The sequence below is a fragment of the Macadamia integrifolia genome, unplaced genomic scaffold, assembly GCF_013358625.1.
Source record: "Macadamia integrifolia cultivar HAES 741 unplaced genomic scaffold, SCU_Mint_v3 scaffold1283, whole genome shotgun sequence".
Taxonomy (NCBI): Eukaryota; Viridiplantae; Streptophyta; class Magnoliopsida; order Proteales; family Proteaceae; genus Macadamia; species Macadamia integrifolia.
This window is the reverse complement of record NW_024868143.1, coordinates 122532-146618: the sequence shown is the minus strand read 5'-3', so window position 1 is coordinate 146618 and position 24087 is coordinate 122532. Positions and strand designations below refer to the sequence as shown.

At 37.7% G+C, this 24087-nt stretch overlaps 3 protein-coding genes and 1 non-coding gene across 5 annotated transcripts; 2 read left to right on the top strand and 2 right to left on the bottom strand.

Annotated features, from left to right (window-relative positions):
• Positions 1–1319: 1319 nt before the first annotated feature.
• On the top strand, positions 1320–1400 carry TRNAL-CAG. The gene has a single exon. It is a non-coding gene; the product is annotated as a tRNA-Leu (tRNA).
• A 1988-nt stretch (positions 1401–3388) lies between these two features.
• On the bottom strand, positions 3389–4874 carry LOC122063300 (WUSCHEL-related homeobox 3-like). Its single transcript, XM_042627019.1, has 2 exons — positions 4325–4874; positions 3389–3907 (listed from the first exon to the last, which is right to left on the bottom strand). The coding sequence occupies exons 1-2, from the start codon at positions 4661–4663 to the stop codon at positions 3641–3643; spliced, it is 606 nt and encodes a 201-aa protein (XP_042482953.1). The 5' UTR covers positions 4664–4874; the 3' UTR covers positions 3389–3640.
• Positions 4875–13199: 8325 nt separating this feature from the next.
• On the top strand, positions 13200–15163 carry LOC122063282 (dirigent protein 17-like). Of its 2 annotated transcripts, none has more exons than XM_042626987.1 (2): positions 13200–13369; positions 14329–15163. In XM_042626987.1, exon 2 carries the CDS (start codon positions 14373–14375, stop codon positions 14835–14837), a length of 465 nt encoding a protein of 154 aa, XP_042482921.1. In that variant the 5' UTR covers positions 13200–13369; positions 14329–14372; the 3' UTR covers positions 14838–15163. The 2 variants fall into 2 exon arrangements, with proteins under 2 accessions (XP_042482921.1, XP_042482920.1); XM_042626986.1 differs by having other exon boundaries at positions 13206–13369; positions 14345–15163.
• LOC122063281 (putative respiratory burst oxidase homolog protein H) lies at positions 15154–23485 on the bottom strand. Its single transcript, XM_042626985.1, has 16 exons — positions 23330–23485; positions 21710–21869; positions 20224–20684; positions 19946–20108; positions 19197–19245; positions 19006–19119; positions 18099–18905; positions 17906–17998; positions 16976–17091; positions 16765–16867; positions 16389–16522; positions 16125–16284; positions 15893–16021; positions 15675–15803; positions 15509–15587; positions 15154–15295 (listed from the first exon to the last, which is right to left on the bottom strand). The coding sequence occupies exons 3-16, from the start codon at positions 20597–20599 to the stop codon at positions 15186–15188; spliced, it is 2562 nt and encodes an 853-aa protein (XP_042482919.1). The 5' UTR covers positions 20600–20684; positions 21710–21869; positions 23330–23485; the 3' UTR covers positions 15154–15185.
• Between the last annotated feature and the right edge of the window lie 602 nt (positions 23486–24087).

Sequence of the window (24087 nt, the reverse complement as noted above, 5' to 3'; positions counted from 1 at the left end):
ACGGATGAGGGTTGAAGAGGGGAGTGAGAAATTCGGTTTGATTTCGGTTTGAACCTATGGTTCCAAATCTAGAACTGTTATTGAATCGAACCGAATTTGAAACCCATGTTTCATAACTAAATTTGGCTTATTTGGTCTGGGTTCGATTTTTGGTTCTGGTTCCATTTTGACACCGGACCCCAAATCAATGCCACCTCCATTTCAAATCCAGCCCAAGGCTGATTCCAATCACAACAGTTCTATTTGGTTGCAAGGGAAGTGAAGAAAAATCTGTGGTTCATACTTATCAAAGAGAAGAAAAAAAAAATGTAAAATATGGCGAGAGGGATTTGCTATAATGCCAAAATGTAGTTTTTCACAAATGAGGAGGTGGGAAATCTAATAGTTCAGCATAGGTTTTATGAGGAGAGAAAATGCTGTCTGAGGTCTACAATCTACACACTAGCGTTGTGGTAATTCTTTCTTCAATAATATATTTTACTTCTCAATAAAACATTCATATTTCCATAAAGACCAATCACAAAAAATAATAATAAAAAAAGATTTAAGTTGTAAAATATATTTCATTTTTCAAGAAAATATTTACATTTTCCTTTACCATTGAAAAAAGTAAGTTTTGGACTATTATTACGATTAAAGGTAACAGGAGTGGATGGTTTGTATTCCAATTAAAAAAAAAAAAAAAAGGCTGAGGGGGAGGGGGGAAGTGAGAGAGGATCTGTTAAATTGATCGATTCAAATCATAATTGGTCATGAATAATCATAATTTTGAACAATCCATTTCGACCATTTTTTATTTATGTGCATGTGTGTGTGAAATTTTTAAGTCATTTTTAAATTACAATCGGTTGCAATTGATCCCGATTCTGACCGATCCAATCCATACATGTTAAATCATTTTTGCCAATTTATGCCCATACTTGGTTGATTCTTTCTGATTCCATCCCCAATCTCAATCTCTTGAACCATTGGCTATTATACATGGGTGAAGTAAATCAACCTTGACATGTAAATTGGTTGGTGCTTCAATTTTACGAACACATTGTCCATATCACTCTACTTCAAATAACACTTAAATTTTAACCACAAAATTAGTATAACATGCAAGAAAATTAACCGATCAATCAAGATAATTGATGCGCCATATGATTAGGGTTGGTATGAAGATTTGATGGACGGCAAAGATCGCATGAGATTTTACCTATATTTCAAGTTATCTAAGCTCTAAATTTTTTTCTTCCCTAGCAAAAAATATATATGCAACCAAAGGGAATTTAATAAAGATAAAATAGATAAAATTCGCCATGGCTTCCACTAATGTCAAGATGGCCGAGTTGGTCTAAGGCGCCAGTTTCAGGTACTGGTCCGAAAGGGCATGGGTTCGAATCCCATTCTTGACAAATCAAAATACTTTTATATTTCTGGGCTTCACGAATCATGATCTCTGCCTTAGAAAGAAATTTTTTTTTTTTTTTTTTTTGTAATCAGTACAATTAGTCTCACGGGGATGGGGGGATGAATAGAATCTCCTATCATAAAACTCTAACTATCAAATCGAACACTCAGCCTACCAAGCTAAGTATTAAGATTGTAATTTTAGGTTCTCTATCCAAAGCAAATTTAAGGGGTGGGCAAGGAGCATTAGCATTGGGAGGATCATCACAGGTCCTCTTCTAGGTCTGGGGAAGGAGTAGAGTGAACTATAGAATCACCACCAGCTTCTTATTTACAGCATTTGGCAGACTAAGGCAGTGGAATACATAGAATCTGTTGTAGTAAAAAATAAGGGAAAGAATTTATAGGAGAGCAAGCTAAAGTTGTGTTTGTTTGGTAAGAATTGAGTAAAAAGTAGGCGCTAATATAGAGAACAGTGTGATTCTTTGTTCTCCATTTCTTACCAAATAAAGTGAAATTCTTTCCGGGCTTGACCTTTTCCATCGTTACTCTTGACTACCCGCGAGCCTGACTCTTAACATTTCTTGACTGATCTGTGTTTCGAGTTGGCTTTGACCTTTTCCATGGCTAGCTACTCTAAATGTGAGGGAGTCTATCCCTAACTCCATAAAGAGCCAAACCAATAGAAAAGGCTGATTTTGATTTCTCTACCCCTAGCAATTAACCAAACATAATACGGATGGTTGCGCTTGCAGCTTTACCAATCTATAGATTCCATACTCCATAGCATTCTCATGAGACAAAAGATGACCTACACACCACAGCCTTAAGGTACAACAGCATTCAAAATCTTATCCCAACTTAATAAGATTGGCATACAAATGATTTAAGGTATTTTATTGCATGGGTTTATAGATATCATTAGGATTATAATGAAAATAAATAATTATTAAAAAAAAAAAAAGAGAAGAAGAAGAGAGAGACAATGTAAAAGACTCCCACTACTACAGGGTCAGTGTTGTGTCTATATCAAATTTTACCAAATTCTATCATAGTTGATCATAGCATTGAGGATATTGGATCTATGATTGAATTACCATTTTGACCCATACAACTTGTAATTTAAGATTTAAAGTATCAGTATTGTATTGGGTGTATTGGTTCTATTTGTATTAGCCAATACATCTTATACATATTAATTATTTTAATACTTTTTTTTTTGTTGATACATTGACCGTTCAAAATGATACAAACTGATTCAATCAATGTATATGGGTATCAATGTCAATATCAATTGAGACCAAAATGGATACTGACCCTCACCCCACCCAAAAAAAAAAAAAAATCATAATCCCAAACACAGATTCATATGTATTTCCCTCTTGCTGGTAGAAAAAGAAAAAAATAACGGGAATAAAACAACATAGTAAGAAGGTATTCTTGCCAAAAAGAGATCCTTTATTCGAGTGTCAAATTTCTGATCAGGGTATCCTTCTTTTATTTCTCATGAAATTTTTTGGGACTATAATGATAGATTTCATTATCATTTTATTGATGATGGTCATTTTTATCTTCGTCTGATGTTTCTGGTGATGGCAATGCCAAAGGTAGATCTCTAGTGTAAAATTGTGAAATTTGCAATGTTGAAGGTGAAAACTCAAGATTTTTTTGTTGTCATCTAGGAATGCCTAGAGTCCTAGACATTAATCTAGTATTTCATACTCTTTAATATATACGTTAATTTGCTTATATGCAGCAAAAAATTATATCTTATTAATAAGGTAAAAGAAACGGTAAAATATGTAGGTGGAAGTTTGGACATTATTTTTTGGATCGTAATTTTCAATTTATTCTTGGAGAGAGTACTATGTTTGCCCCAAACAAGACAATTTGATTAATTCCACTATGTGGTTGACGGAATCTTGTAATTAATTCAACTACTAGGAGCTCTTTGCCTTCTTGAATAAATGTTTGTTTGCCAAAAAAAAAAAGGTTGGAACATAATGCATGTGGCATATATTGTTGAATGCTTCGTGCTTGCCTTGGAGTAGTACAAAGCCATGCTACTTTCTTAATTAAACAAGATAGTTCTTTCTGATCCACCACGTCATAAAGACATTACAGTATTACAGAAACCAAGATGATAACACTAACGTAGATACTGGTACAGCCCTACTTAGAAATGAAAAGGATAGATCCATAGACTAGAGAAGAAGACAGAGCCATGCAGTGACGACTGATCCACTCATGCAGTGTAATAATAGTTGGAGGTCGAGGTGGTGAAGCAGGAGAAATGGTACTCAGATTTGAAGCCCTCATCTTTAAGATCAGCCTTGGTTGTAACAGGGAAGAGTTGCAGGGTCTTGGGAGGACAGTTACAGGAAGGAGTACTACTAGTGTTCATCACCACCATCATCCTCTTCCACTCCTCATGGCTTACTGAGTTGGGTTTCTCCATTAATTCCACCCTTGCTGAACTATCCATCATCATTTTGTTTGATGACTCTCTTCCCTACTCCATAATCAACATATACAAATCACATAAGACATATAAATAAATGCTTCAATAGTTACAAGAAAACCATGTTGGGTTCCATTTTTTCTTTTTTTTTTTTTTTACTAAGGGAAGGCTTGACTAGTCCCGCAGATTCATATTCACCCTACAACCGCATAGATCGGGTCATACCGAGGTTGAATGAGAACCATTCAACTTTCACTGAAAACAGTGACGAGCACTAAACACCCCGTGTGAGTGGCCCAAGGTATATCTAGTGGAAGTCGAACTTAGGACGTCTGAGTTTACGGCTTGTACTAAGTTCGTTGCTCACAAACTGCTCTACCCCTTGGGTTGAATTGGGCATCTTTTCCTTAATGGTTAGCTTTTAAGAATGAATTTTACCTGAGTCCCAACAAATTGAAAGGTCCTCACCTGGGGAAGAAACTGGGTTTGACGAAGAGAAACAACAGTACTAGCAGAAGAAGGAGATTCAATCTGATGAAGAAGATGAAGTTGGGTCTGGTGTTGCTGCAGATGTTGTTGTTTTCGGTTGAAAAGTTTCCTGCGGAGCTTCTGACGATCTCTGGCTTTGTGGTTCTGAAACCAGTAGAAGACATTCTTGCCTTCAATCCTGCCATAGAGAGAGAGGTGGGAGGTTATGTCTCGTATCTGGGACGCGTTGGGAGTTCTAATCTCTCTTCTGTTGAGCTCCTCCAGTATCATCAGCTGCTCTGGTGTGGGACACCACCTCTTTGAAGCTGTGAGAGGCATCTTGTTGCTCTCTTCGATCTGCTAAAGGTGTTGCACTTCAGATCTAGGTATTCTTAATCTCTCTTTAATTTGGAGTTTGGACTCCGGAGGAAGAAGATTGAAGAACACCGAAAGAGTGGAGAGAGATCTAAATAGACTAGTAGGACTCAAAGAGACGGTAAAAAGAGGACAAAGGGAAAGGAGAGAGACAAAAGGAATGGAGAGGAAGAGAAGCAAAAGGTAAGGTTAATGCATGCGTAGGCAGAAGTACGTACTGATACTGTTACTTCTGCTGTTTCCCTGAAAGTGGCGTTTTATTCAATATGGGTCTCTCTCTCTCTCTCCAGGGAATCTAGGGAGCTTCTTGAACAAAATGAATGATTCCGTAATCATCACCTTATCATTTCCTTCTCAATTGAAAATAATTAGGGCTTACACTCCCCACACATCACACATATATAGGAACTTTCTCTGGACTGGCCTCTGTCTGCGCCTAAACACGCAACCTGGCATGAAAAGACTATTTTTTTTCCACTTTAAAGATGCCTCTATGTGGTCTTACATTGGCCTGTGTGTGGGTGCGGAGGCCACATAAGGGGGTAGCATTCTCTTGTCCAAAAAAAAAAGGAAGAAAAAATGTTACCTGATAGTGTGTACTTGTGCCAAAACATAGTGGGTGCAAAAAGACCGTATTTAGGATTAAAGATGCTTATGTGTATTTTCCCATTGGTCACGGGCTCTGATGTGTATGTGCGCTATCATGTAGCGTTCACTTGCCCAAACAAATTAGAAAAGATGGAAATTAGACCAATAAAGTTTTTGGTTGGTTTTGATTTGATCTAATCGATTTCAGTCCATTATCTTTTTGTTTAGGGTTATTATTTAGGCGAGAAGATTGCTGCCAGACTGCGTGCAAGTAAAAGTTAATGAGAGTGCATGAATATAAACAATGGTGGGATTTTTTCATTTCATGGGGATGGGTGCATCATTTAGCATGGTCCTGTATTTGGGGGTAAGTTGCAACTTGGTACGGGGGAGGAGAAAATGCTCCCTGCAGATTGTGTGGCCTCCACGCCAACAATAGAATCAATGAGGGGCACACATGAGCATTCATAGGGGGTGCGGTTTCACAGGATGGGGGTGTCATTTCACAGTCCACTGTGTCTTGGCATAGGATGGACAACCAAAAAATGGTTTCTTTCCCAAACAAAAAAAATTCAATCCATGAGAGGTCCCTACATCAGAGGGGTGTGCAACGACTACTATAATCCTACCTGAGTTTAACTGCTCTTGTGTATGAAGGCGAGGGCCTCTTGCGAACAAAAAACACTTGCCCAAGAAAATAAAATACATCGAATTTTAGTGACCTTTTATCAGTTGTTTATGATTTCAATCCAAATCATTTCCATCTTTTAATGGGTTTTTTTTTTTTTTTAAAAATCAAAATCAATTCTGAACCGATAAAGGATTAAACTTTTGAAACCAGCAATCAATTCCTTGCCACGTGGTGGCCACCTACCAGCTACCAGCTAGTGCTTGGTCTCATGTAGAACAAGTTTCAAAATTATATTGGATCGACTGAGTTGGCCTGATCAAAATTAGCCTGATTCCCATTGAATCATGAGGGTTAGAAACATATATGCCGATTTTAGGATTTTATAGTTCATCATCATCGTCATCAATAACAACAACAACTAAGCTTTTTCTCAATTAAATGAGATTCTTGATTACATGATCCGAAATAGGGTAAAATAAAATAAAACGAAACGAAAGGAAAATGAGAAAATGATAGGGAAAAAAGTCAAGGTAACACTGCAAGAATATCTCACTCACAAGTAATTTGCTGCATGAATCTTTGAGGGCATACTAGAGTCAAGATTCAAGATTACAACATCTTCTATGGTCATTTTGGTCTACCTGGAGCTATTTTAGTCCATTTGGATCTAATCACACTTCTTTACTGGAGCATCCTAACCTCCATTGAACATGATTATACCATCTTAAACGAAATTCTTGATCTCAACTGAATCAATATCTTTGAAAATCTACATGTCGATTCTAGGGTTTCCTAGGCCAATTTTGACATTTTCCAAACAAGTAGAAATGGAAAAATATGGGATAGAAAACATATTAAGATATCAATTGAACAACATAATAGGGATTCAGTCACGTCTAGAATCAAACAATTGTTGATTCCCAAGCTATGTTTGGTAATCATTCAAAAAAACGTTTCTGACGTTTTTCCTTTATATGACAACAAAAAAATAATAAAGTGTTTGATGTCATCTTGGTGTTTTTTTTATTCTTTTGGAAAAACAAGGAAAAAAAATGTTAGAATCTTAAAATGTTGAAATGACAAAACATTGTTCTGTTATTTTGGTTTTGTTCTAAATGCAAAAAAAAAAAAAACGAGGTAATCATTTATGAATCAGATCCATCAAACATCATTTTATTTTTTATTTTTTTAAATAATATTTTAATACATAAATTGAAAATTATATTTTTGACACGAAATGTGATTCCTGAAATTGAATGACTACCAAACGTAGCGTTAATATCTAACCAGTTATGCCAAATACAAAGACAGTGATCTTAATATCTGATTTAGAACAATTAGAACCGGAGATGAGATCAGGAAAGAGATCAAGCGTAGAGAAAGTAGAAAGAAACCAAGTCCAGTTTCTTTTAATGGCCCAGCTGCCCAGAGCACAGAGTCAGACTGTATTCTGTAATCTCCATATTACCAATTAAAGCCTAAGTACCTCACGTATTCGTTACCCTGACGAAAGAATAGAGAATTCAGATGGGGGCAGAGGGGATTAATGGGTATAATGGTAAATTCAAATTGTTGTAAGAGAACCGTCTGGGGAATTAATGGGGGTGAAAACCAAGAAAATTCATAAATTGACGGATGGAGAGGACGCAAAAACGTCTCTTTCATGGTCGAAAAAAGGGCAAATGGAGTGGAGTCTCAACCATGGATTGTGCACGGTATCGAATCGGATATCGGTCATTCGAAAAATCGATAAAATACTGATATAGATCAGCATCAGGTCGGTGTTATTGATTAGGTATTAGGATTGGTGGCTAACGATGTTAAGTTTGTTTTGAATTCTTAGCCCATTTTGAAGAGTGACTCACTTCAACATATTTTGATGGTGATTTGAATGAGAAGTTTTCTGAGATTTATGATGGAAGCAGAGGGATTGGGTCGATAGGCCCAATCCTAGAGCCCATCACTGATCTCGTATGGGGGGTGTGGGGGCGTAGGCCCTGCGATATAATTTGATCAGATCGACCTTGACCCGATGGGTTGACCCGCAACTTGGAGTATATAATGTACTATTGTCTTGTTGAGAAAGTCATTGTATTTTAATGGATTTTTTCGAGCTAGGGTTTCAGGGTGAGTTTTCTCACCGTTGCTTGGGTGTAATCTCTTTTCTGTATAGTGAAACATTTTTTTCTTCGCTCGAGGACATAGCACACCACCCTGATGTGTGAACCATATAAAACTTTGTGTTGTACGATTTATTTTGATTTATTTATCACATTTCTTAGTGTTTGCTTTAACAAACGTTATAGATGAGGGTGATGTATTGAGAAATCTAATACTGATACAGATACCTCAAGCCATACCCCACCTAATTAAACACTCGTTATCCTTTTTATAGAAAAATTATATGATTATCTATTCTTGAATTTCTATTTATAAAATTACCCACCTAAAGTTTCAATTAATTTCTACAAAAAAAAAATGTCAACTAACAAAAATAAAACCCTGTGGTAATTTTTTACTGAAGGAACAAGAGGCAAAAGTGATTGATACCCATTGATCCTCTCCCAAATCGATATCAACAACCAAAATTAATACGATATAGTCGATACGATTAAAACAATACCAATACTTAAAACCATGGCGAGATGTCATGACCCACGAAAGAATCAAGATTCTACAATCAGATATTTTTGTTAACAAAAACTTTAAATGAATAATTTTGTAACCATAAACCTGATTTTTTAGGACATTAGCTTCCAATGGAGTGAGTAATTTTATAAACCCATATCCGACTGCCTGAAGCATCCCATCCCGTTAAAATCCCAGTCATTTCGCTCTCCGTACTTCCATTCCTCTTCTCTAGTACCTCATGAGAATCTAACCCACCACTAATGGTGTTCATCATCCAATCTGCCAGTGGTGTTCATTATCCAATCTGCCTTCTCTCTCTTCTGTGTGACTCTAAGAACCATCACATCAACGGTTACTCGACCTTCAGAAAAATGGTAGTAATACACATTGCAGAAGACAGAGAGTACGGGAAGGGTAATTAATTTTTCACGTACAGGAAGAGAGGATCCGGGGGGACAGAACTGGGAAGAGGGCAGGCTATGGATCCTGAATTCCTGATCCTTTCATATCCTTTACCGTGGCAGGATTCCAACCTTCCCTGAAGGCCCAGCCTAAGCCTAACTGAGTAGTCAATTAGTCATCACCTTTTTAGTTCTCAGTTTCTCACTGTGTAGCTTTCATTAAAAGAAAAAAAAAAAAGTTTCTCACTGTGTAGTCACATGCAAAGAAAGAACGAGAAAAGGATCAAATCAGTGATGATCAGTGAATCCAGTAAGTACTGAAAAGGGGTTTGTGATTTCTGTGACTCTATTCCATCTTTTAATTGCCTCTCATTCCCTTTCTTCTTCGGTTGATACACGAACGGAATATTTTGTTGTCGGAATGGACAAAAGATCCTTTCTTTCCTTCAAATAATGACCTAACCCCCCCCCCTCTCTCTCTCTCTCTCTCTCATTCATTCATTCATTGCTCCATAAATCCAAAGCTTTCCTCTGTTTTACAGTGGAAATCGATCCACTTATAAAGATCGATGCCTCTCTCTCTCTCTCTCATAGTAGGGATCGCGACAGGCAGGCCCGGCCTGCCCTGTCTCCTGAACAAGCACTCCGTGCACTGGTAAATGGTGATGGAATAGACAATAGAGAGAGAGAGAGAAAGAGAGAGAAGCTGAGCTCATGCATCGCAGCAAAACTCCATTGGACTAAGGACAGTGACGAGCATGCTCACCTAAAAAGGCCAAAATGGAGGATGGGCCGGCAGAGGTGATTGGGCCCCTTCGTGTGAGCCCAAATAAATTTGGTACGGCTCATCAGTTGCCATATATTGTGAAGTTTTATTTGGTAGATCCACCCAAAGAAGTTCATCTAGTTGGCACAAAATATTTTCATCTTTTTCTTTAATCCTACTCTTCTATGTAAGGATTTAGTAATTAGTATTGATATTGGTATCGATCTTGGGCGATATTGATATATAATCGATCTATGATCCATTGTATCAGTCAATATTACTTTTATTTTTCATAAAAATTAGGTTTAAAAAAAAATTATAATAATCTTATCTCTAATGCCCTTATGATATCCGATCCCAAATTAGCCAGATATCAAGAGTGATCTTACATGATATCGACATGATACAATTAATTTAATATCAGTACCTAAAACCATGCTTCCATGTGTTAAAAAAGAAAAGGGAAAATATATAGTACGACATATTGGACATACAACTGAGATAGAGATGTGGCTCAAGTAAGTGAAATCGGCAATAGATCGACATGAACCCTAGAAATATAGTACCAAAGCCGATTTGAATTGGCTGAGAATTTGAATCGAGATCGGGATCCACCGATTCAGATCCTATTTGACGGGAATCAACATGTGGCAGATTCTCCAATCTTTGTAAATGTTTTCAAAACCCCAAGTAGGGTTTTGGTTCACTGTATAGGTATTGATCATCATCAATATTGATACGATATCAATACTTTTTTTTTTGGGGGGAAAAATACAAATACCTATCTGATCATATCGATTTGAATCAGGGGAAATTTAGAAAAAGGGATGATATTTTTGTTTAGGAGTATGATGCGTATCTCTTTCTTCCTCATAAGGATAGAGATCTCATTTCATAGAGGGAGGAGAAAAACATAAAAGGGGTTTTTGGCATAGGCCACGTTCCTAAACAGTAAACATTTTCTTTTAAAAAATAGGGCAAGGTTTTCCTTCTGATGCTTATATACTAATTCAGGCAAAGGGGGTTTCTCCCTCTTGACTCTTCCAATAGGGGGTTTAGGAGAGTGAGAACAAGGGGAACATTGTTTATAGTCTCGTCGTGCAACAGTATTTCACATATTATCTTTGTGTAGAACATTTTTCTTGAGAAGTACTACCTTTTTTGTCGATACCAATGATCTTAGATAATAAATTCATGTATTGCATTCATACGTTTAAATAAAAAATAGTTATTTTTAATTGTAATTGTTTTTATACAAAAAAAAAATCATATATGTTTTTTGCAGGAAAAAAATTCATATATTTTAACCTACCACTTATTAAACATGCATAAAACGTATTTATTATGTTTTAATAAACCTTTGGTTAATATAAAAGGGGGGAAGGGGGAAGGGGGAAGAAGCTTGCAAGGCAACATGGCCCTGCATCTAGACTCATGAAAAGATCCAATCAAGTTCAATCTCATACGCCTCTGGTCCGGATAATTTAAATCCATTAAGTATAAAAAGAAAGTGAATTCCAATTGCCTAGACCAGTGCGTATGAGAACAATCTCATACATGAATCTAGTCCGAATTCCCTTATGAAAGTAAGAAATTCTATATATGTAGATGCTACTGCACGTGGTTCCAGGCAAAGCACAGCCTCCATAGTTCACTCCCTGTCTCCTTCCTCTTCCTCTTCCTCTTCCTCTTCAACAAAATCCACCCATTGCAGCCTTCACCTTCATTCCTTCAGTGAATTGAAGAGAAGTCCCAGAAGGTGAGGAAATTGGATTTAATTACAAAGCTTTCTTTGGAGAATTTTGTTCTTTTGTGTATATAGAGTATCTGCATTCATGGAGGAAAGCCCTAAGTGGTGTTCACAGGTTGTGCTTTCTGTACCAATCTGTCTGGGACTTACAAATGCTCTTAACCAGGAGAAAAAATGGAAATGGATGCATCCCTCCCATGGTTTGAGGAATCGATGTCAGTATCAGTATCAGTATCGGATCATAGTCCCGTACTGATATCATTAGCCACTAATATGGGGTGGAATGGTAATGAACTAAGAGTAAAACCAAAAAAAAGAAAAAGAAAAAGTGTTTTAAGGAAAATGAGGGGTATATTAATTCCATACAGCCAATCTGTGCCGATATTAATACCATATCAATTTTGAAAATAACCAATACCTGATCCGATGTCATGCACTAAAATTTAGGGCCCGTTTGATTTTGTTATGTTATTTCTGGGTCTAGAAACATAAGAAATGGTTTTTTATGTTTTTGTTCTAAGAAATTATTTTTGGAAGTGAAAAAAGGTATTTGTTTTTCTGTTTCTCAAAATTTTTTTAATAGTGTAATCAGGTTCAAGACACGAGTGAAAGCACAACGTTGCAAGTATGCAGCTCACGAGTGAAGACACGATATTGGAGTTGCAGATATGTTTTGTGGAGATGAACTTTAAAAGGATGAAGGCAATTCGGAATTGTGAGTTGTTGGACTCACCGCTTCTGGATAGCAAGAATTTTCAACAATGGGTTGGGGTTGGGATAGATCGAGTGAAGTATCAGATTTTTCACAATTTTTGTCTCTCCCACTTGTTTCTAAACACATAAATATGTATAAATTTCTATTTCTATTTCAAAAAACAAGTGAAATGAAATAGAAAAATCAAACAATTTTTTGGGTGTTTTTTTGTTTCTGAGCACAGAAAAATGAAAAAACATGTTTCTTAAAACAAAATCAAATGGGCCCAAAAGAAGAATGCTACCTAGCCGCATGATCCTTACACTTACAAGGGCAAATGAGGGATGCACATCATGCACAGTAGGGGTGTCAATTTCAAGCCAGCACTGGTAGGTTCGACCGAGCCCGACACGTTTATGGCCTGATTAATAAACGTGTTGGGTCTAAGCCCGACCCGTTTATAGGTAGTACACGATGCAAGGGGTAAGCCCGATGGGCCTCTCGACTGACCCGACCCGTTTTCAAGCCTGACTCAGATCGACAAGTTTAGCTTCGACCGTTTATATAGGTATTTTGATTTTTATTTTTTTTTTGTTTGGGGATAAAATAAGGTATATATTGATATTTTTATCAATTATTGACTATAATTAAGTGTAATATCTTTTCAAAATTATTGATGATTTAACAAAATAAATTAAAGTATCTAAAATTGAAGAAAAGTAAAGACCATTTAAGGCCTATTTAAGGCTATTTTGGTACGTTATCCCATTTTAGGCCCGATTATAGCCTGATTAGCCAGCTTAGAAGAAGCCTGATTAAAGTTCAAAATCCGATCGAGCTCAACACAACACCGATCGAGATCTACTCATTCCTTAAATAAATAATCATGGTCCAAGGGACATAGGCCCGACCGAGACCAGCATGGCATGATTGAGTGACACCCTTGATGCACATGACATTAGCAGGGGTGGGATCGTCATTTTGACAACTCTGTATCTAGGCAAAGGGACCACGCGATCGGTAGCGTTCTTGTTCCCTTTTAAAGATTTCATTTCCAGTCTTTTAGTCGTTTTTAGGGCTATTTTCGCGGCTTCGTCTGTAGTGATTCTTTGAATTCCTGTATCCTTCGGCTCCGAAATTCATGTCAGCCTCGATCCAACCAGTGCAGAAAATATAGCTGCATCCGATTGAATTGAATCACTCTTCCAGGTATAAAATTAGAACTCTTTATCGTTCTCTGAAATCTTCTTTTGGAGATCTGGATTCTTGATTTTTACAAGCTTTATTGTGGTCTATTAACTACTCTTCGTCGTGGATGTCTGTCCATTGATTCTCTCCTTGGCGACCCTCCGACGCTTCACTGCTTAATGTTTACCCATTCAGATCGAAATCTATGAAGTTTTGATTTGTTATCTTGATGTCTCGCTATCTTGTTTTTATAGTTGTGAATCTTTTTGCTGAAACTTCTCGTGTTCTTGGCATAATTGGTTAGATTGTAGATTCGTCCACTTTGACTCAACGAAAACCCTATTTAATTATCAAAATAGGTCGATTACTATTATTTAGTGAACATTGGAACCACAGTTATTTCACTGCAATTTTTATTTTCAACGCTCGACTTGAAATTCCTTCCAAAAGTGAGCTTACTGTGGCCCCAGTAGGCGATAGCTTCCTATACTGATTTCTGAACTCCTTGAAGATCTTTATGCTCAGTATTGAAAACTCGAGCATTTCTTTCAGTCCAGAGGATTTTAGCCCTCCAATTGCAGAGGGATCTTTATAATCGCCAGGGAAGGGACCCATCAGATTGAAGATGTGAATGAAGATCAGCCAAATATAGAAGGAAAGGGGGCAGTGGATCAAGAGTTGCCCAGAAGTTTCTTTCTATGTGGCTTTAGCATAAGTCACCTTCCTACCAGAAGAAAACCTTCGAGGCTACAAGGCCTTGCACACATTTAGGATAAAAATTGATGCTGAAACAGAGATCTAAACCTTTAGTTGTAATTGTGGAACTAAATTCACTTATTGAAGTGGATTTCCCTTTCTCATTTTAAATAATTTTTATATCGGTTTTAGACTTAGTATTTGAATTGGGTAGAGATATCTCTCCTATATGATTGCTATTCCTTGATGGATTACTCTTGCAGCCATTAAATTCATTGTATCAGTTTTTTTGTGTTGTAGCCAGCTTTTATGAGAGGGATCACCACGAATGGAGAAGACTTGCCAAGAAGAGGAATCGGGAACTTCATCTGCAGGTGTCTTTGAGGTACCGGGAGAACCTGCCGTTGTCATCAATGGGGTTCCACATGTGGGCTGCAGTGACAATGCTTCCCTTCAGTTTGGTACTTCGAGCAATGTAGAATCAAGACAGAATACTGGTTTTGGTGAATGGTTGGAAGGCAGAGAAGTCCGGAAAATGTTTGGTGAGCAATTTTACTCTGGTACAGTAACTAATTTTGACAGAGAAACAGGTTGGTATAGAGTGGTATATGAAGATGGCGATTTCGAAGATCTTGAGTGGCATGAATTGGAGGGGGTACTTCTGCCATTGGAAATTTCAGTGCCATTGAAAACAATGGCGTTGAAGATCCTAAAGAAGTGTGAGAAACCCTCTCATAAGCCGGTGAAACATGCAGCTAGATCACGAAAACCTCGAGGTAAGAATGTGGAATGAGGAAAGACCATGGAGGAGCTTTGCTGTTCTTCAGTGGCAGTCCAAAAGCAAAAGAATTCAAGGAGGCCTGGGGAATCAAAGCAGGAGAACAAAAATGAATATGGAGAACTTTTTCTGAAAGTAATGTTGTATTTCTGTTAGGCGACAGCTTAATCTCAAAAAGCAGCTGCGAGAAGAATGCTCAAGGGGAAAAGTTAGAATTGTATGCATTTTCTAAAAAATGTATGTTTTCTCTGATTCTAGTCTTCCCTTGCATTGAATATTTACTTATTTATGTATGACACTGGCTACAAGATCAGTATGGGAGCATTCTAAAGTGAAGGAAATTCTTCTGTGTACAATTTTATCCTAGAAGTTCTCCTTGTGGAAATGGAAGCGGGTAGTGGATGTGTGGCTGAATTCTTGGCAAAGATTCTTCAGTTGTTGGCCGACGGTGGGAACTCCACAGTAGAAAACACCTGCACAAAACCAAGAGATCTTAAAGTTCTTTCATAGTTTTTTGATAACAACAAATTGAGATTTTGCCATAGAAGGATGGAATTGTATCTGAGGAACGGGGGGATACAAGAAAGTAACAAGAAAGGTGCACAAACAATGTAATTACTGTTATTCAGTTAAGGAGCTTTTATATACGATGCTTTCATGCAGAATGGAAACCAAACCAGGCCTACCTATCCTAGAAGATTTGTGTGTACTAGCCAAGTTACTGAACACCTTCTTCCAGTTTGGTCGAGCAAAATGTGTCCTTATCTGTTTCAAGTACAGGTTAGAAAGGAGAATGAAAAGTGAAATGATCAAAGAATCTACGGTACTTTTTTCCATGAGAGTAACAAGTACCCGACTGTCTGAGACAATATCAACTCCATTCTTCGCGTGTTGCAATGACTGCACCATGGCGATAAGTGCAGATCGTGCATCACCTTCTTCATACACACTAGTCAAGTAGTTGTGCATTTCAATGATATGCTGCAATAATCAGGGAATTCTTCGGAGTCAACACTAAATAAAGTTGGGCAGGTAATTCATGAGAAGCAGCATCTATATTTAACACCTACATTCTGATCATACTCTGCAACATCATCCATGACTCCTTTGAACCATTCAAAGGAACCTTGTTCCCTTGTAACCCAATAGAAGTATGCCCTTTCTGGAACCTTTTCCTTGCCTTGTGTGCTTGAAGTTACCTGTATTGATTCAGATCCCCTAACGAGATTAATATAAACAAAACTTTACCGATCACTTAATTCAAACAGCCTCTCTCCTTTGCAGTGGCTCAGACACACTCACTGGTTTAGCTTCATTGAGTTTGATATGGTTCAGGAGATCCTTGAGGATGCTAATAAATGGAGTTGCCCCAATACCCAAACCAACGAGCAATAGAAAGTCGTACTTCTTGTAGCTCTGAGCTGGAGCTCCAAAAGGTCCTTTGACAAGGATTTTTGGGAATCTGCAATTTAAAAAAAGGATATTAGATTTTAAATTACAAAAAAAAACACACACACACACACATACATACACACTGAGAGGTGGCTAAACTTGAACTCCACCTACCTGTCCTCAGAATAATTAAAATCTGACACTGCTTTTGTTTCCGTTCTAGTTAGACCACCCCTCCTTTGTTGAGTTACTGTTTCAATTCTAGTTAGGCCACCTCTCCTTTGTTCAGTAACTGGTTCTTCGCAGGCCTGCAGGGTGAGCGGGAGTCGAAAGGTCATTATTTTTCCTCGTTTCAGGTTTTAGAACCAATTTAAGAAATCACTCAAAACGAAATAAGGGCAGTTATCCATGTAACAATGGAAAAAGAAGGAAAGAGAAATAAAAAAAGGTCCCTTCAAGTGCTACCCTTATGATCATATTGCAGGTCACATCCCTTCCTAATTAAATCCAATGGTGTAAGGCATACACTAATAGAGCTTAAGGCTATAACCTGTGCAAATTTTTTTCTGAGTGCTGTCGTCCAATCTCCCAAGGTTCGGATGTGAACGCTCAAGTAGTCATCTCCTGGTGCGGAAGTGATGGAGAAGGGGTGCCTATACAGATCAAAGACACAGCTGAGATCATGAAAAGTTTCCCCTGGATGCATGAAATATTTCGTTAACCACATGATCATATCACATAATCTTTGACGATATACCTACCATTCAAAAGGTGACAAGTCTGGACACTTTACGAAAAGGTACATCCCACTCATGTACTTAAATCCTGCGGGTTTGCTCATGTATAGTGCAAGGACATTCCCTGAATAAATAATGGCCTGCAGTTTACAAGGAGCAGGTTTAGTTCGATTTGTCCCTTCAAGTGCTAATGAGCCCTTAAATTGACTTGGATTTGAGAGAGAACTGAGTCAGACAGATGATTCAACAGATCTCTGAATTAGACCAAGCAATGATACAGAATTTGAATACTTGAATCGCCTAAATTTCAGTTCAAGAACAAATTGAAGAGGAAATAGAGGGTAGCAAATTTTGCACCTCATTAATCATGGAAAATAATAGCATTATGCTTAAAACCAATCAGTAGCTCACATGATAACTCGGCTGAGTTAGATTGTTACTTAACTGAGTTACATGGTGAACTGCATGATTAATAGATCCCGGAGTTATCATGTCAGCAACTGAGTGAGATCAGAGGACAAATTGCAGGATGATGCAACAGATCCCTGAGCCAACTCACTGGCTTGTAAAAGATTTACCAATCCTATATGTCACAAGTTTTTACAACTTACGATTCAACTCAAGACAATGAAGATTCCAGTTTGACATAAAAGAAACTTCTCCCCCCAAAAACAACCCCCCCCACACCCCCCCCCCCCAAAAAAAAAAAAAGGAGAAGGAAAAAGAGAGACTCAATCAACAAGGTATAGGTCAGAGAATGGTTTAAAGATAGGTATCAGATTGTTCGAATCAAACTAGTTGGATCAGAACAATCCTGAACTATCTGGAATAATCCAGAACGATCTGGATTGGTATGTCAGGGACAAACCATCTAATACCAATCTTTAAATCCTTAGTTTAGTGATAAGTGTTTGTTCCATTGGTTTAAAGTGCACAACATTCTACAGTACAAACCTTAATAATATTGACGTGATCGCTGCTTTCAAATGATGTGATCATTCTTTCACCAGCATAGAGTAGCATTGGAACACTGATGTACATCCATGTCTATTAAAAAAAAAAAAAACAAAACAGAAATTGTGTTTCAGTCTCTGGCATGTAATGACTTTAAAAGGATTCTTGCTTCTAAAGCAATTTGCAGTCTTACCGTCTTCAGGTACCACTCCTTGGTCAGGAAAAGGAAGTAACCATGAACTATCAAGAGGGCATAGACGATGACAAGCAAGTGATGTGCATACCAAAAAGCATTAAACCCTGCCAAATGGTGGAATGGCCAGTGCAACTTCACAACATTCCTTCTAAATGAATGGGTTGCCAGTGTGAATGAGAATGCCATTATCAGGACCATGGCAATCCCAGTGGTACCTGGAATGCTAGCTACGACATCACCATAGGAGGGTTGCTTGTAATTGAAATCAGACCCAAGATTTCTGATGAACTTTGGATTTGGGCATGAGACTAATCTTGGAATATCACAAGCCAAGTGCATAGATGCATGAATCAAAGTTCCAGTAGCAATTCCAAGTGCAATCACCTTGTGAAAATTGATGTTGTCATCAAATGGAATGAAGTTACCAAGATATGTTGATCTGAGCTTAGTAAGTGTGTTTCTACAGACAGGAAGGAGAATGAGAGCCATATTGAACTTGAGTGTCTCTGCAGCACCCTTGGCAATGCAGACGCAGTAGCCCATGACTTGGAAAGCTGATTTATGCTTGAATTGGTAGAACTTCCAAGAGAAAAGGATCAAATTTAAGATCAACCACAACACAATGAGCCATATTCTCTTCCAGTTGTCTTGGATAAATTCATACATCATGGTTAGATATTTGCTAACTGGGGTTCGGTATCGTTTCGGTATCATTGTCTTGGAAAGTGTCTGGCTTCTCTTGACAAACTGCTCATTTTCTTTGGAATTCAACATCCCTCGGAGTAGAATTTCTAATTGCCAAATCTATAAAAATAAATAAAGGAATAGAAAGAAAAATAAGTAACATATGTCACCGTTCTTTTTGCCTTTGGGAAACTAAGTAGATCCTGGAATACCTTCTCACCTCTATATATCCAAGATGGTCAGGGTCAAGCTCCTCCATGATTAGAGCAGCATAGGTTGAGGCATGTCCCTTGAGATTTGTAAGCTTGTTTGCGGAGGCACTTAACAGAATCACCTTCATATAAAAATTAAGAAAACTCAGTTTCATGAACATGTAAGATGAAGAAGAACTCACAAACTTCTAATCCTCACCTCCTTGACCTCATCCTCTGAGAGTTTCCCATCACCATTCTTGTCACACCTAAAAGAGTACAAAAACAACTCAGTAGCTACTCATTAACATAAATTCCATTATTCTGTTTGTTTCTCTTCATCCATCCCTTTTTGGTTGATAATGAATATTTAATGTTTCATCTACAAATTAGTGATATGAGGAATAGTACCCATAGGAAGAACAGATAGCCGCAACCAAAATGTGCTATAAATTGAGAGTCCACTAATGGAAGAATAGAACATTAATAAGAGGCAAAAAGTAAACAGACTGCCAAAAGCTTGACCTTGGAAAAGCTGCTAAATTTCCAGCTAAATAATATTCCTATCTTCTAAAACTAAGAGCTGACTTTGAAAGTTTGATGTTAATTTGTTTAATACAGAATTTATCAATTGAAACACAACACATCTTAAGAGATACTAGCAAAATTCGATTCATACATCCTTTGAAACTTGACTTCTCTCTGAGTATTTTATTTACAATAGTCAAGTTTCCTTTTTTCCATGCTTTAAAGTCGGTGAGGTTTTAAAAATATGTATAGAATCCTTAAGGCAACTAGCTTTAATCTCAAAGTAAGCAGAACACAACAGAATAGCAGGCCAATTCAAGCTTTGACCTCAACCCATTTCAATGCTTTCAAATCTCCTTACTTCCTCTTAAAACTGCTCCAATGTACAATTCAAACTACCAAAATAAGTAACAGTGAGAGAGAGGGAAAAATTTTTCTTACATGTCAAAGAATATCTGAAGCCGGGAATCAAAGTTCCGATCTGACATGTCCTCCCAAAACGCCCTTAGTTGGTCCTTGGTTATACCATTCTTGGAATCTACGTTCCTGCGCCTTGCTAAAGCATCAAAGACCTCACCAGCAAACTCCTTTGATTCGCCCATGCCTTCAAGACAAAATTAAATAAATAGTCCATTTTAGCTTTCATTAGCTTTTTTTTTGGGTTTTTTTTTTTTGGGGTGGGGGGTTGGATGGGGGAGGTAGAGAGAGAGAGCACCAACCGATGCAGCGTCCAAAACTATCCCTTGAGAGCCTCTCACCGGTTGCTAGTTGGTTGAACCGCCTCTCAACCGCCTTCCATGCGTCACCTTCCTTACCTGTGGTAGTCCTATCGAGAAACCGCAAGCTCTGAAGCCCCCTCGAAGCACCTGAGTATGCTCTACCCAATCGTGGGGCCTTATCCAGAATTTGATTGACCTTTTTCAGATTGCTTTTGTTCACCTTGAAGCTCTTTTTTGGGGGGGATGTTGGTTCTGGGGCCACTTGATTGTCTTGAATTTCAATGTCCACCATTCGCTCCATACCTTCAGAAATCGCAATGCTCTCAAGTTTCCAGTGTGAAGAATCAGAGTGAACTGGATCTCCTGAATCAGCCATCAGCAATACAGGCTATATCGTCTTCTTAAGTGAAGTTGGAACTTGAGTCAAGGAGGGGTAGATCTAATAAGCCACGATGGAATGTCTGCAGAACAAAACCGGAAGAGAAGTAACTGTCAATATAATCGAGGTAGATAGCTTGGTTGTCGAAATTTGTCTGCAGATGGGATGGGATTCCCATATATAACCAGGATAGGCTCTCAATTCTGTTAAGAGGGCATGGTCAAGTGTGACTCCTTGACAGTCTCAAAAAAGTTAGTCACTCTTTGTCATCAAGGTGTGGCACTAAAAACCATAGGTGGAAATGTTGAACTGAAGATCATTATCTTCCTTGAATCAACACCAAATTATTAGCCAAGGGAATTTGGAAGTGGTAAAACTACAGAATTAAAACTTTTTTTCTCAAATTTCAGCTGCATTCTATTTGGCTCTTGCCTTGTATACAAAATATTAATGCCTCTGAAGCTGAGAAACTTATGAACATACACACCTTTTTAAAATATAACCATGATCAAGTTATTATCGGATCCTTTTGGATTGAGAACAGGGAATAGAGTCGTTGTCTTGAGTTGATTCTTGTACATCTGGTTTTGATGATTTTGCAATTTCAACCAAAACTTCCCCTCAAATTAGGGGGGGAAATTAAATGAGAAGCATCTACAAATTCCTCCTATCCAACCCATTACCCACTCACCACCTCAAAGGTCTCTTCAGGATGATGTGATATCTTAGCAAATCCAATCTCTCACTTAGGAAATCAAACAATAGCCATTGAATCAAAATGGCATCAACTCTAATACCAAACCTCAAATAACTCAAAACTGTGTCAGAAAAAAGAATAATAATTTGAATAAAAAGACAAACACAAACAATCCAGAAAATACAGAAAATTCAATAGAATAAAAATGAAAATCAACTGGTGAACACTGGGAACGACCGTGTCATCTAAATATGCCCCTATAAACTGAAGAATTCACAACATTTGTCATTCAGCTGCCAAGGGTAACAACCATGAGCAACCATCCAATTATATAGAACTCAACTGCAACCACTAGCATCCAACAACAAAACAAGAAGGTAGAAAACTATGGCTAGGGGAAACAAACTTACGGTTGTTGGAGTAAATTAGTTAAGTGTGGAACAGGAGAACAACCAAGGAGAAACCCTTGCAAGATGCAAATCCATGCAATGTTTTGAGGACCTCTTGTCTGATCCACTACCAAGTCCACCACTCAGCTTTGTAAGACATGTTGACACCATGGCTGCAAGCCTGTAGCAATAAACATATCAACATTTTTAGAAATTTGAAAAATGTTAGACCACCTCCAGAGTGAATTGAAGGAAATGTTGCCCATGATCTATTGGCATTGGACCAACAAAGAGGTAAATATGTGCTGTGGTACCACAAATGTGCATTAACAGGGACAGTTCCAAGGCTGGGGAAGATTATGAATGGGGAAAGAAAATGTAGAAACTCTTTTTTTTTTTTTTTAACATGGGTTGAATGTTAAAATCATCTGTGATGATAAGAAGGATGTAAGCTGTTTATATCTATATAGATTAGTTGACCCTTGTGCAAAAGCCTCAAGGTTGGGCTTTTATTTATTTTTTAAATCAAACTAACATTAAAAATATTAGGCTGTTAAAATTTAACAAGCAGTATACTGCAAATTCCAGAACTCATGTGGAAAAATAGAATGCTGAAATAATTTGAGTTAAATAAGCATGGTTCTTGGGCAACCCAATCCACAAATATAGCAATTTTGTTGCCAATTTACATCTCTCCAGTTGATCTGAGACAGTTAAAATTGGTTATCAAACTGGTCAACCCAAGCACTAATAAAAAAATTCGCCAGCTTAGCAACTCTGTTGAAGTTCATTTGGCATGTCAGACTCAGGATTTATCATGTTACAATTATGATTGACCAAGTTTGATAGTGTCTTCTCCTGAAATGAGAAACCTCAAATTTCATAACTTATAGAAGGAAAAAACAACTCATCACAGCATTGCTGGCCCATTGGAAAGAGTTCAAATCCTTTTCCAATAAGAATAAAGCTATTAAGGGTTAACCATAAACATGTGAACATTCCAGCGATAAAGGTCGTAATTTCTACTTACTGGAGTTGAAGAAGACATTGGCTTACCAATAATGGCGAAACCTAAAGCATATACTTCATGAATATCCTTGAATTGTAGATTTCTTATTTTTTTCTTCTCTATAAGGATCAGAATGAATATATTAAATAAAAATGAAAAGGTTAACAAATGTAGAGGAAAACCCCACCTTTGGCATTGCCATCAGCAGGGAAATCCAAGCATCACAGAAGTTGTAAGAGCTAAATTTGGCTGAAATATGCACATAGATAAGAATTTGATGATTGTTTGACGAATTGGGTATTTATAAATCCCATATTAGAAAGGTTGTCTGCAGTCATATTACTTAAAAAACCATCTACTGTGCATCAAGGAACACGTAAAAACCCCAGAGAACTCAAACCCAGGAACACATTGTTCATAATCAATCAAAGGCTCACCACAAAAATCTAATCCAACACCTTATGCCCAACCTCAAAATCGAATTCCAGAAGTTCAATTTTTAAAATGTACTTCCCCTTTATCATCTGGGTTTTCTTCCCCCTCCTTAAATGTACCAACCCAAAAGCTGAATTGGGAAATGGTCAACAAGAACAACAAAAGCTTGAGGATTAAAGAAAGAGAAAGAAACCCACCCACGCCATTGTAGCTCGAAAAAATGGTAACCCCAGGTAATCTGGAATTCTGCAAGCAAAGAATCTCTGTTCCACGGTTGCTCTGCCACCGTCCCTCTGCAAGTTTTGTCTCCTCGTGTCTCCTCCAAATGCAATGAAGGAAGGGCAGAAGGATTCGAAAAAGGGATAGTAAGGAAAATACAAGAAAAGGGGAGGGAAGGGAAGGGAAGGAAAGCCCTCCACTGGTTCCGGTTGGTAGCAGAGGGGGTGGTGAGGAGGTGGTGAGTTGTATTGTTGGTTATTAATAGGATATGGACTTTGCATGATTTCATGGTTTGTTTTTATTTGGTTGAAAACTGTTTTTAGTGGTGGGCACGTCGGGGTTTTGGTAAACTTAGAGGCTTTCCACTCTCCACTGTCTCTTCTCTCTTCTTGAGAATTTTATGTTTCCGCAAACTTACATGAACCTTCAACTTTGTTTCCTTCTGCAATTTTTAACACCCAATTTGAATAAACAAAGATCTTATTCTGCTGTGGACCTGTCTCTGAAATGTGAACACTTCAACGGTCTCTCAGGCTCTCACTCTACCCGTACATGAATGCTTCACATACAGACCTCCTCGCAACAGTAAGGTGGTTGTGTTTTTTTTTGGTAAAATAACAGTAAGTTGTTCCATTGCAGCCAAAGTGGTCATGGGTTCCAGTCAGAAAATCATAGTTTCTAGTATCGGTATTGTATCGGTCATATCATATCGATATTGGTCAATACCTGACTGATC

Bases quoted from the DNA above. Each gene is read 5' to 3' on its own strand.
- LOC122063300 (XM_042627019.1), bottom strand. From the start codon at position 4,663: ATGCCTCTCACAGCTTCAAAGAGGTGGTGTCCCACACCAGAGCAGCTG. The intron at 3,908-4,324 runs GTGAGGACCTTT...ATTATGGAGTAG, and splicing joins AAACCCAGTTTCTTCCCCAG to GGAAGAGAGTCATCAAACAA.
- LOC122063282 (XM_042626987.1), top strand. From the start codon at position 14,373: ATGGAGAAGACTTGCCAAGAAGAGGAATCGGGAACTTCATCTGCAGGT.
- LOC122063281 (XM_042626985.1), bottom strand. From the start codon at position 20,599: ATGGCTGATTCAGGAGATCCAGTTCACTCTGATTCTTCACACTGGAAA. The intron at 16,523-16,764 runs GTTATAGCCTTA...CTCACCCTGCAG, and splicing joins TCAGAAAAAAATTTGCACAG to GCCTGCGAAGAACCAGTTAC. The intron at 16,285-16,388 runs GTAGGTGGAGTT...TTTAAATTGCAG, and splicing joins TTTAATTATTCTGAGGACAG to ATTCCCAAAAATCCTTGTCA.